The following is a 13,460-nucleotide window of genomic DNA, read 5'->3' on the forward strand; positions in this document are numbered from 1 at the left end:
TTTGACTTCTGAATCAGCTCTAAAGGCAATTCACTGAAGAAAAATGTTATACTGCAAGATTTTTTTAACATGTCTCCATAGTACCATATGGATCCAGGACACCTGGAAACATTCAGTTATTCCATTGCATGGCTGAACACTTAGATCATATTTACTAAAAAGTTAGCAGAAGTCCTGCCCAACTAGCAGAAATGATACTATGCATTTAGAAATCTACAGTTGTCAAAGAGAAGAAAAAATGAGCTTTTATTATTACTTTAGATTAGATCTCAGGTATTGGCCGACACTTGAAATGAGCAGACCTTCCATCTGTTCAATTTAGGAATATTCTGCTTTGGCCCAGTACAAGAGATTCTGGTTTACGGTATATTTGTAAGTAGTCCATAATGCTTGGTTTAATTCAATAGTATTGTAGTCAGTGCTCAGCTAAATGTATCTGGAAATATATCAAGAAGACTTGAAGACAATTGCTGTTTTGCCTTATTTATTTATTTATTTATTTATTTATTTATTTATTAAATTTATATACCGCCCTATTCCTGAGGGACTCAGGGCGGTGAACAGCGAACGATAAAAATACATGTAATACAAAGCCTTGCCGCTCCTCAGGAAATGGAATTCAGCAGCATACTGCCCTGAGTTTTTTAAATACTTGGGAATAAATTTCGCTGAACGCACAATAAAAATGCATAAGGCTGACCCTTCATCCCGCTGATTTCTATGGACAGTAAAAGCCTTTTCTGCATACTGCTTGTATATGCTACTAGGCAATGTTGAGGGGCACTTAGAAAGGAGCTATGCACAATTCAAATTCCTATTATAAATAATCCCTAGTGAACTCCTGACAGCCAATTTTGTGTAATGGTTAAGACAGTAAACTAGGAATGGTGAGACTGAGTTCTAGTCCCACTTTGGGGCTAAACTGACCGGGTGACCTTGGGCCAGACACTTTCTCTCAGCCCTAGGAAGAAGGCAATGGCAACCATTTCTTAACTAGCTTTGCCAAGAAAACTTCAGGAACTTGTCCAGGCTGTCTGAGAATTGAACATGATTTCATTTCTAAAAAAAAAAAAAAAAATTAACTGCAAATCAATTTTTTTCTTTCAAAAAAGTGATTTTCCACCTAAGTATTTAACAGACGGTATCTGCTTTAGGAACTTCCGCCAAAGTGCTATTTTATACAATGAACCCAGCATTGCTTCTAAAAAAATATGTATTTTAAAATTGGTTAACTAGGATGAATGTGCTAAAAAAGAAGTATCTGAAGCATATTGAACATACATTTATATTGTATTATGTTTTTTAAAAAATATGGAATTTGCATAATAGGAATCTGGGTGATCTATGAATATTTCATGAATTGGGCTCACAAGAACAGTTTTTCAAATTCCACCTTGTCCCTCCACCTTCAAAAGCAAAAGCAAAAGGAAGACATCTGGTTGAGAGGCTTGCATCAAATCCTTCTGTTTGTATGCCCCAGGAAGAGAGTAAGTAAGATACAAGCTGGCCTTTTCTTTCTAGCTTTCTGGGCTTGCAGTATCCATATGTTGAGGGCAAGATAACCTTGCCTTTCTCATCTTCACTCCACTGCACTATGAGATACTTCATTCATCAGTGTTCCTCAACTCTCAAATTTAGGATGTGTGGACTTTACTTGCCAGCTAGTCTTCTGGGAGCCCACACACCTTAGAGTTGCCAAGTTGAGAAACAGTGTTCTTTATTATCCTCCCATACCAACTCTTGGGAGAACCAGCCTAAGAAGCTTTCCCCACGCACATTTAGTCATGGCCCAGATCAGTTTGAAGACATTTTTCTGTATTTAAAATATAATTACCGTATTTTATTATGCCGCATGGGGGGTTTGGGAGGCCCCCCAGTGTCGCATTTTTGCTCTCCCCAGCCCCCAGGAGCCCTCTGCAGGCCTCCCAAACCCTCTGTGCACCCCGTTTTTGTGAAAAACAGGCCTGTTTTTGGCTTTCCAACCCCCCCCATGTTGCGTTTTTGCCCTCCCCTGCCCCCAGGAGCACTCTGCAGGCCTCCCAAACCCTCTGCGCATCCCGTTTTTGCAAAAAACCAATCTGTTTTAGGCAAAAACGGGAAGCGCGGGGTGGGGTTTCGGGAGGCCAAAAATGGCTGTATTTGGTGTATAAGACGTGCCAACATTTCCACCCTCTTTTAGGGGGGGAAGTGTATCTTATACTCCGAAAAGTATGGTAATGCAAACATTTACAACAGCTCTTTATACCAATCATGAAAAGTAGGCAAAAAAGTTGCATCTTTCTTTTCCCAAATCTCCACTCTCTTGCTCAGTGCTATTCTGGCTTTTCTGAAAAAGCTTTCCTTGTTTTGTAGGCCTTCAGCAATTCTCCACCATCCTTTTGTTGCTTTGTTGTTGTTACACTGTACAGATCCCAGGATCCTTTTGACGAATTTGTTCAATTTGCCTGCCTGCCTGCCCGCCTTTTTGAAAGAAAGCGTACACGTGAGAGGGAAAAAAAGAAAAACAAAAACCTGGCCAACTTTCTCACAGAATTTGGACTTTGGATGCTGAGTGCAGTACACAAAAAAGTTATGAGGCCAACTTTGGGGAAAAAGGAAAGATTTACAGCAGCCAGAGTAAAGAGTCAGCAATTGATTAGTGCAGGCCGGGTAGGGCTTGCAGGAGAACCGGTCTAGAAGGGGAGGAAACTTACAGTACGGGTGAGATCTATGTCTTAGTCAGATAGATAAGATAGTAAAAACTGAGTAAGGTCACACACTGTGGTAAACTGGGGTGGTGATTTGGATTTGATTTCAATGGTAGACTCTCCTTCTTTGTAAAGGACGATTTAATAGAGTAGCATAATGTGAATGTAGACACATGAATACATGCATTCAACAAATATGGGGAGTCCTGGACTTACAATAGTATGCTTAGTGACCCTTCAAAGTTACAAGGGCATTGAAAAGTGTGACTTATGACCATTTTTCACTGTTATGACCTTTGCAGCATCCCCATGATCGTGTGAGCAAAATTCAGATGCTTGGCAACTGGTTTATATTTATGACCGGTGGCCGTGTCCCAAGGTCATGTTTTGCGAGCTTAGGACAAGCAAAGTCAACGGGGAAGCCAGATTCTCTTACTAACTAACTAACTAACTTACTAACTCAGCAACTGCAGTGATTCACTTAACAACTGTGGCAAGAAAGGTCATAAAATGGGGCAAAACTCACTTAACAAATGTCTCACCTAACAACAAGGAAATTCCCAGCTCCATTGTGGTCGTAAATCGAGGACTACATGTAATGATTAAATCCAGGCTGGCTTCACAAGATATGCTTACTCACAGTTAACCAAACTCAGTTGTCTGAGTTCGCAGGACGCGCCGTACCACAGACGAAGCGCGCTGGCTCTGTTCCTAGAAAACGCTGGGCTCAACTGCGGTTGGCTGGTTTGTGGTTCAGCGCTCCCCCGCACGCCTTTTGCCCGGGACCACTGCTCCGCCTCCCGGTCCATCCTCCCCCCCCCCAATTCCGGGCTAAAGCTCTCGTCGGGCTGAGGCGCCGCTAAACGACCAGGTCAGCCTTCCAGTCGCGAAGACTCGCGCCTCAACTCAAAGACGGCACCGAAGGGGCGCCCGAGGAAGCCGCTCGGGGCTGCAGAAGAGCCCAAGAAATTAAGCGCGAACGGCTGGGCTCCTCCTCCCTTCCCCGTTGCGCTGGCCGCGGGCGTGAGGGAGTCACTGTGGGCGGACTCCAGCCTTGCCCAGCCAAGGCGAGGCGAGGGAAGCCCTCCGCCTCACGCTTCAGTAGATCGGGTGGGAGGTTCCTGCTCTGTAGAGGACCGGGGAGGGAGGGCTTTCCCGACGCCGGGCTTCCGTGCAGCTGCTGGGTCGCAGTAGTTGAAAGTTATAGCAAGCGAACACTTCGTTTGCCTGGAGGGAAGAGGGGCGGTCGCTTCAGCTCCTCTGGGCTGTCTGTCTCCGCTCGGAGCACCCGCGTTAATATTCACAGACGAGCCCCACACGCACCGTTCGGCCCTCCCTCCTCCCAGCCTTTTTCTCTCTCTCCCTTTCCCGGTCGTCTCCTCCCTCTCCTGCGCTTCTCCCTCCTCTTTCCCTTCCCCCAGAGGAGCTGCCGGAGGAGGCCGGCAGACAGGCGCGGCGCGGCGCTCCTCTTGTGTTCTCTTGGGCTGTTTGTTCGGCCCGGCCCGGCCGTCGCAGCTGCGGAAGAAACAGACCCCCCTCGCTCTTCGGGGGCGAGACGCAACCATGAGCGGCGGGGAGGTGGTCTGCCAGGGCTGGCTCCGAAAGTCTCCCCCGGAGAAGAAGTTAAAGCGCTATGTAAGTGTCTCCGGTGGCTTGGCGGGTTCTCCTGCTTGCAGGAAGCGCCCTTCTCCGCTTCTGGCCACTCTTGGCGGTGTTTTCTGTCTCATTGCTGCCTTCGTCTGTCCGGGTTCCCTCCGCGCTTGTCCCCTTCTTTTCTCGCCCTTAATCCGTACGATAGTTATCCGCTGCCCAGGCTCTCAACCCCCGGCTACCTCTGCGTGTAAAATTATGTACACACGAATACTTTGGTTCTTGGGTGACTTTTCAAACAATCTGATAATGTCTGTTTACAGTGGGTTAATTCACCCGAATCTGACAGCTTTGAATTATGCAGTAATAAATAAATATATATATATATTATTATTTTGGTAAAAAAAGACCTCTGCATTGACTTTTCATAATTGCCAAGTGCGCAGTTTTGTTCCTACTGGGGCTTTTGCAAGGCCCTGAACGGACCCAACTTTTCTCTTCTGATTTATAGCCCTTTGCGACGGAGGATTGGGGAAGAGCGGACGAAGTTTTCCGGAACACATAATGTCTTAAAAAGTGGGGGAAAGTCTCCGAAGGACTCGAGACGGAACTCGGCTGTTTGGTCGCTTTAAAAAAAAAAAAAAAAAAAGGAGGGAGGGGTGTAGGAGGGGAAGAGCCTATGGAAATCTGCAAATATATTTTGCTCTTGGAACTTTCAAAAGTTATTCCGCCCGTGATATCTGTCTAATATGGTTTTCGATCGGTTTTGAAAGACTTGCATTTTAGCTGCCTTCTACCATGGGGAACAAAACATGCAGGAAAGGAGAAAGGGAATCTGTGTATTGATTGCATTGACTGAACTTGCTGCATGTATAACATAGTTTCATTGTGTTACCTGAAGCAGTTACTGTTTACACTGTATTCAACATTGAGTGTAACACATGGATATGCTTTTTCTTTCTCTGAATGAAATGGTTAGCAGACTTTGGAATGCATTGAGAAATGCAGTGATCTTTTGGAAAACAGATTTATGTGCACAAATACTTTGGGTCTTTGTGACTTTTAAAATAATCTTACAATGTTTGTTTACAGTGGGCTAATTCACCAAAACTGACATCTTTGAACTATGCAGTAATAGAAAATAATTAAAAAAAGATCTCTACATTGACTTTGCTTTTAACCGTAATACTATTTCCACAGAAATTTGCATTAGGGCCTCTAACCAATTTGTTGCATTTGCACTTACTTAAGTGTCATTCAGATTTGAAAATAGTATTTCTGGAAACATTTGATTATTATACAAAGACAAAGAGAAAGTTTGCTCCCCATTTAATATAACTTTTTATTCCAGAAATAGGGACCTGTCCTGTATCTTTTAACAGACTACTAGGCAAAACATTGCATAATATACCGTAGATATACCTAACATTGGGAACATAAATTACTTCAAGACTCTGAACACATTCAACTCAGCAAATCAAATTCTATCAACTAATTTATTGATATGGTTATTCAGAACCTTCAAATAGAATAACTTTTATCTACTGGCTTCCACATATGTTGATCTACAACATCTAAAATTTGCAGCCACAGTCCAAAACTTCTAGAATAGATAGTGTCATCAAAGAAAACAACAGTATGAAAAGATGTATTTTAAAGATAGGCTGTTTTGCTCTTGAAGGTAGCCTATGGTACTTGGGTTTTAAAAGAATCCAGCAGTATAAACTTCTGGACTAATAAATGTACTTGCCTGCCAATTGCTGTTTCTGGTTAAACAAAATATTGTTTATCTTGCACAGCTTTGCTGGCTGCATGGTACTACTCTTACTAATGTAGCATAGACAATTTTAAAGTACACAAGAATATAGTAATTATGTAGTTATTTAATTGTTCTGAGAAATAAATGTAAGAAATGCCTAACAATTCTTAAATACTGTTTAATGCCTTTTAAATTTTTTAGATTGAAATAATGAGACAGAGTAAAACAAGGCTAATTCATACCAGAGACAGTTCTCAGATTTTGTTTTCCACAAATGAACTGAAATTGGGCTCCAGCAGTTCTAAAAAAGTATTCATGGAGATTTTGAAATAACATTGGTAGGAAAAAGGTATTCATGGTGATTTTGAAATAACATCGGTAGGGTTACTGACATGTATAGACAAGGTTGTGAGATTGTTGGGAAAAAGATAAAAAAGGCTGGGGAATTGCTTTCATTGCAGTCACCAATCAGGCTGAACATAGGAGAAACGCTGCAACTGTTTAACTTCTTTGGTTGAGTATTTGGAGTGAAAATTGACTTTATTACAGAGGGAAAAGCCTTACGTGTTAGGGAATCTTTCAGTTAAATTGACTTAGACCTGCTGCTGAAATGTGTTAAGTATTCAGACTATTTCTCCCTTTCTACTTCATTATGGCATTCAGTAGAAATATGTATAAAAATAGCTTAATTATTAGATCTTAGGTTAGAACTGGGCAACTTCTGTTCCATCCTGTTTGCATATTCCGGTGCAGTTTAAACAAGTTCATAATTATATTAGATCATGTAGAAAGTGAAGTGACAAGCTGCATATTAGATGGAACATAATATTACAGTGTGAAAATATTGCACTGAAATTTTCAAAGACTGAATTTCATCAGTTAGCATTTAAAGATTAGTAATGGTCTTATCATTAGTTCTGCATTCTTATATCAAAAAGGAATAGAAATAACTGGTGTTTTATAAAAATGACATCTGATGTAGTTGACTCTGTTGCACAACTGACAATGTTAGTGTTTAAGGTGTAACTATTTTCGCTTTTAAGAATAACTCAGCCAGCCTTCTGAAACTGGTATAGGGTATAAATGGAGGTTATGCAAAGTAGTAAGCCTGAATTACACATATAGGAGGTAAGCCCTAGTTCAGGTTTTCATTAATATGTAAAAAATTAATGGACAAAAGTTACACTTTAAGATACTCTCATTCGACAGTATTATTTTATAAAATTAATAGCTATAGATGTATTAATAATGGCAAATAAATTAAAACCAGAAAAGTTGGGCTAATATGCCAGCAGCTTTTTAATTCTCTTTTCCCCTATTCTGTCTTGTTGCTACCATGGTATAAGCCTCTGGGGCAGAGAACTGCCTTACATAGCTTTGTAGGAAGATCATGAGTTTTGACATACAGAGTCTTATACATACAGTCCCTGCTAGTAGAAAAATACATAAAGGATTGTGGTCCTAAGGATATGTCTAACAAATTCTTGTGTCACTTGTAATGTAACTTGCTATTTTAGTTTCTTTCTGGGAAGCAGTTCAGGCAAGTATTTGTCCACTAAATGTTTTAAATAATTTTTCTTCTCCATTCATTTTTGTTTCCAGTCCTCTGATTATAGCTAGTACTTGGACATCCTAAACTGGATTCCAGTTCACAGATGCTGCATCCTTAGCTGATTTCTTGCTTTAACTATATTGAAGCAGAATTGTTCATTGTAACATTTATAGCAGAGCAATTTTGAACTCCTGTTCCTTGTGTTTTTGCTTGGCTTGTTGTCAGTATGCATTTGTTTTCTTAGAATGAATGTTTTTTTAAAATTTCCTCACTTGGACAAGACTTTCACTTTTCACTTTTATGCTTTTCTTCTTCACATGTATCCATTTATACTTTTATCAATTATATACAGTACATTCTAAAGTAAACTGAATGAAATCTTGGCTCTTGGTGCATATTTAGTTTCAATTTCATACTCATCTGGTTTTTGTAAGTTTTCTCCTTTGAAATCAAATATCATTTAAGTGAATTGGCATTTTCATTATTCAATGTTCCACTTACGTATATATTAAACTTGGGAGCATTGTGGTCACTAGTCCCAACTGCTCATATCATGCTCTAAATCCAATCAATATTTAAAGTAATTTTTTATTATTACTGTATATAGTGAGGTACACAGAGCGGTGGCCTAGTGATGAAGACGCTCACCATTCAGGGAGGTTGAGAGTTCAATCCTAGACAGCTGCAGATGTTTCTCTTTCAGGGCGCAAAGAGAAAATATCTGCTGCAAACACTGCATAGGTGTCAGGAAGGGCATTCAGACAGTAAATGCTCAGCTCCATTTAGTCACCCCGATGACATACTAAATAAAGGAATTAAAGGGTCATAAAAAGAAATATATATATAGTGAGGTACATGATTAATTGCTCCATATAGAAATGCAACATCTAATAAGCTGTTTTGCATCCATCCATTATTAAAGCAGTTCCTTCTTTTAACTGTTCTTAGTTTTTTTCATATTTAATTCTTGCTTCAAGTTAGAAAGTTGGTCCTCGACTTACAATCATTTAACGACTGCTCAAAGTTACAGTAGCATTGAAAAAAGTGATTTATTACCATTTTTCACACTGGTTGCAACCATTGCATCATCCTATGGTCCCTTGATCAAAATTTGAGTGCTTGGCAAGTGGCATGTATTTATGAGAGTTGCACTGTCCCAGGGTCATGAGGTCACCATTTGTAATCTTCCGAGCTGGTTTCCAATAAGCAAAGTCAGTGGGGGAAGCCAGATTTGCTTAATGACCACCTGATTCCCTTAATAGCTGCAGTGCTTCACTTAACATCTATGACAAAAAAGGTCATAAAATATGGCAAAACTCACTAACAACTGCTTTGCATAGCAACAGAAATTTTGAGCTCAATATTGAAGTCAAAGACTACACCAATCATATTACAATACTATTTGTTTGTTGTTTGCTATAAATTTATACCTTATCTTCATGGATTTTGTTTCTTCATTTATCCTTTCTAGATCCTTTTTTCTTTTTTGAAATTGGTCCTCTTATGCTTTCTAGTTTCTTGGACTTTCTATACTCTTTCGAATATTCTCCCAGAAGGAGAAGTAATTCCAACTGCAATTCTAAACTCTTATTAGCTTCTTTTCAAAATTTGTGAAAAACTATACTGTAACTTTTTTGATGTTTCAGACAAGCAGATTAGATTGATATTATATGAAAGAGGCAGCTTCTTTCAAAAACTTTCTCATAAAATAAAATTTAAATCATTATTTGAACAAGTACTGCAACTTACATATTTGATATATTGTAATTCTATCTGTGTAGTTAGGCAGGTAACATATAAGAAAAAAAAAATCACCTTTCACTCAGATTATCTTGCTGAAACAATAAAGCTTGTGGTAACCAGACAGAATAATTTTTATCTGATATGATTTGAATTTAGTTCATTTTAGTTCTCAGAATACATTTCTGGACTCATGATTATTTCAGTTCATCTAAAAATTGTGGCTAAAAGCAAAGTAGACTAAACAAACCTATAATATTCTTACCACTGAAATATGAGAGAGAGGTTTTATAGCTTGAATATAAATGGATGTCTTTTCAGAAGTAATAATGTTTTCTCTTTAAGGGCTTATTTTTTCTTCTCTTCTCTTTATGCCCCAGTGCCATATAATTTTCAAAAAACGCAAAAGGAGTTATTGGCAGAGATCTTGTTTCCATACTCCTCCCCTATTTTCTCTTTAAACTGGGGGGTGCCCTGTAAAGTCTTCTCTAAAGGCACTTTTGATAGTCCATGGGACATGTAATTTTTTAAAATGACCCAATTCCTAGAAAATTGCCAAATCTAGCAAGATTAGGTATTAATCCCACAGCACTAGTGGTTGGAATGTCAGAGGTTAGACTGTAGGCAGTTATTTTTTTCAACTTTATTTTAGTTTGCTGTTTTATCAATATAAGCTTTGGAAAATTTAGTGAACAATGGTGCTACCTCACTGGTCATTTGTTTATCATCTAAGATTATAATAAGAACTGGTGGTCTAAATAATCTGTGTTTATCTTGAGAATGAATTTATTTCTTAATAGAATTGAAATATAAACGCACCTTCTAAGTACTTCCTCAAAAACACAATCATGTGATAGTCGTTATAACCTTCCTGGTATCCTGATATTCTATAATAAGTTTTGTCCTTTTCTTTGTAATTTTAAATAAGATATTTCCCATATATCTTTTAAAGATAATTGTTGTTTGACTTTAATAGCATTTTCCTAAAGCAGATAATACAACAAGTGGGTTCTTTATATGATTGTCACAAGATGCTCTTACAAAAGTAAGATAGTAACTAAAATCATAAAATCTAACCCCCCCCAAAAAAAGGATGTGGCCACCTTACACCTTCATATGGTGCACTAAACCTAGTTTATCCAACTGCTATTGATTAAATAATATTAACAATCAGCAGATATGAGTTTAAGGAATTATTGGCCACAGGAGTCTTCAAGGTGAATATAAAAGTGACCTGTAGTTGAATTGATTTTATGCAGCAGAGACCATTTTCTACTCTCAGAAGTGTTGATGTTGGGAACTTTAGGAAGAACTTAAATTCACAGAATTTCTATAAGTACTTCTATGTCTTACCCAGACATCATTTATTAGGTATTTGCTTAGGGTCTTCCTTGAATGCTTTCAAAATGACTGGCACAGATTTATTCTAGCAAATTTCTATAAAAATAATTTTTACTAAATAGTTTCATATGCAGTTATTTGGGCCCTCAAATGTTTAAGTTACTAACAAAGAAAACAGTGGGAAACCATATACATACCTGGAATACTTGCCTCTTGTGTCCCTAAGTATAATTACATAAATTTCTTAATGCATCTTTTCGTAATAAGTCTTATCTGGAAATAATTTAATTTTAGTACCACTTTATTTCCTCTAAAAAGTGCATTGGAGATTTTCAGGGGGTATAATATTGAGTTCAGTTTTTGGTGTTCCAAGCCATTAGTTTTGTTATAAATAATATTTTTGGTATGCTCTTCTCCTTTTATAAATAAAGTTATTTGTTTATTTGCCACTTTGTTTCTGGATGAAATACATCATTGAAAATTTGTCTGGAAACTCATTTGCAATTTTATTTCCTTCTAACTGCCCAGGAGCAAAATAAGCTATAATTGTATGTTTATTGGTGTAATTAAAACCAGATGAGAAAGAAACACATCCCACCAGGAAATGTACTTCTCACAATAAAGTAAAATCAAAATAAATAACTGCATCAAGCTTGTACAGAGTTTGCCTGGAAGAAGAGTTTTGTGGTATACAGGTGATATAATACTTTCTGATAAAGCAAAAAGACAATGTGATATGTTTAAAAAAGTACTTCACATAGCCTCATAGTATCTCCCAATCTCCCAAAAGCTAGAATAGGTTTTATGTTGATACTATACATGTGCAGAACTTTTTCACAACTTATGGAAGTCTTGTAGGGGCAGGATGGAAGAACAAAATAGTGCAATCTGATCACTTCAATTTAGAAGCAAAAAGGCCTCATTGTTTTGCAAAGGAGCTTTAGAGCTTTGCTTGGCTTTCAGCAAAGACTCCTTCAAGATTTATAGGCCTTTAATCAGCATATCTGAAGAATAAAGACAATGTTGGTAAATGAATGAATGAATGAATGAATAAATAAATAAATAAATAAATAAATAAATAAATAAATAAATAAATAAATGTGTTTTCAGGTTAGTGTGAAACTGCTTTGTTTAATTCCTGGGATTTTACTAGGCTTGGTGAAGATAACAGTAATGTGTTGCTTTGTAACTCACTTGTTTCCCACAGTTTTTCTATTTCTTATGTTTTCCCTCCAAAAATGGAATAGCAGAGGGCATTCTGATTGGTAGAGCTATGAACTGTTTGCATATTTTGTCTTTAGAAAGACAAATAACAATTATTGGGTCACAAAAATATGAATTAAATGCCTCATGTAGCCAGTTTTGTGAAGTTGGTATCAAAAGCTTAGTGAAGAAGACACCAGACGCAATCAGATTCTCAGACGTTCCATAAATAAAGGGCTGCAGCAGCCCGTCAGCTGAAAAGGCCTCTTTCTAGTTTTTACTTGCCTTACCCCAGAAAGATGTGTAAACCTGGAAAGAACCACTGGTGACTCTGAATGCCTTTGCAGATTCATTCGGGAATAGGCAGACTTTTAACTTGTTATGGAAAAAGATTGCATGTTCTGGTCTGGCAACCTGGCACAGGGAGAACTCCTTATTGACATGATTATTTTGAGTATCATTTTTGTTATATAACATGTTTGGAAGTGATTGCAATCTGAATTTTTAGATCTGATTTTGGTAATTATTTTTAGGCTCCTGTGGTCTCATTTCTTTCAGAAAGAAAGAATTTCTGAAGCCACTTTTATAGAGGGATCAATTGCTCTATTATTGTGACATTTGATAGGGGTCCTTTTTTGGCTGTTTGCAGTTCATTGGAAGGAAGCTTTCCTTTTGGGATAGAAGTGTTTAAATTGCAAATTACAGGAATAAAAAAGCCCAAAATGTTATTCTTTTTCTAGCCCCCTTCTGTTTTTCCTGTGTAAATATTTTAATAGGCTACAGTTGATCTGACATTTTAAGTTGCATGAAATAGTCTTGTTTGCTGAGATGGCACATTCCTTCACATGGAAATAACAGCATTGTTGTGTGTTAAGTTTTTCAGCTCTTTCCAAGACCGTCTAGTTGTGTTGGGACAATGGATGTTGCAGAAAATGTTTTGTCTGTGGGCTCTTTATCCTAAGATCAAGTATGTGATGCCTCTGTTACTTAACAGATGATATAGACTTTCATGTGGATTGTTCCTTATGTGATAATGTGGGCCTGTCCTTTTATCTCCCTTTCTCCCTCCCTCCCTCCCTCCCTCCCACCTCTGTCTCATTTTCTTGCAGATACACACCCCATTTGATTCCCCTGAACTTGATGGACCATATGAGGAAGATGAAATTTGAGTTTAGTCAGTTGATTATTATTATTTGCATAAAGGCCATTGCTCAACATTACAGTGTTAAACAATTGTATAGAAAGCATTTCTAGGGTGGAAAGAAAATGTGTTATTAAATGTAGATTTTAAAAAAAATCTGAAATGCAGCTGTAAGCTTCCATGTACGAATCTTCAGCAGGAAAGACAGAGATTTTACATCTGATACTCATCTTTGAAATGACAAGAAGACTGAGATTCTTCATCTCAGTTTTGGGCTCCCAATTACAAGCTTCACAAGAAAATATTTTGTGTCTTACTAATGATACCAATGACACACTATGAAGTTATTTGCATTATAATTGAAGTATTTCCTTAATAGCCATATTTCAAAACAAAATTTGTGAAATACTTGAACTGAAGCATACCAACATTAAAGATGAAAAACTA

General features: G+C 37.9%; 1 protein-coding gene across 3 annotated transcripts in view; it reads left to right on the forward strand.

Moving 5' to 3' along the window:
• The first annotated feature begins 4,124 nt into the window (after nucleotides 1-4,124).
• Nucleotides 4,125-13,460, forward strand: part of GAB1 (GRB2 associated binding protein 1) — a 92,309-nt gene continuing 82,973 nt past the window's right edge. For 2 of the 3 annotated variants that reach the window (XM_070948262.1, XM_070948263.1), the window contains exon 1: nucleotides 4,125-4,322. In XM_070948262.1, coding sequence (XP_070804363.1) covers nucleotides 4,251-4,322 — 72 coding nt within the window. In that variant the 5' untranslated portion in view covers nucleotides 4,125-4,250. The remainder of the gene's footprint in view (nucleotides 4,323-13,460) is intronic. The other variant, XM_070948265.1, reaches the window with a different exon arrangement.

Source organism: Pituophis catenifer, unplaced genomic scaffold (genome assembly GCF_029215685.1).
Source record: "Pituophis catenifer annectens isolate HBS135680 unplaced genomic scaffold, rPitCat1.0.hap2 SCAF_8, whole genome shotgun sequence".
Taxonomy (NCBI): Eukaryota; Metazoa; Chordata; class Lepidosauria; order Squamata; family Colubridae; genus Pituophis; species Pituophis catenifer.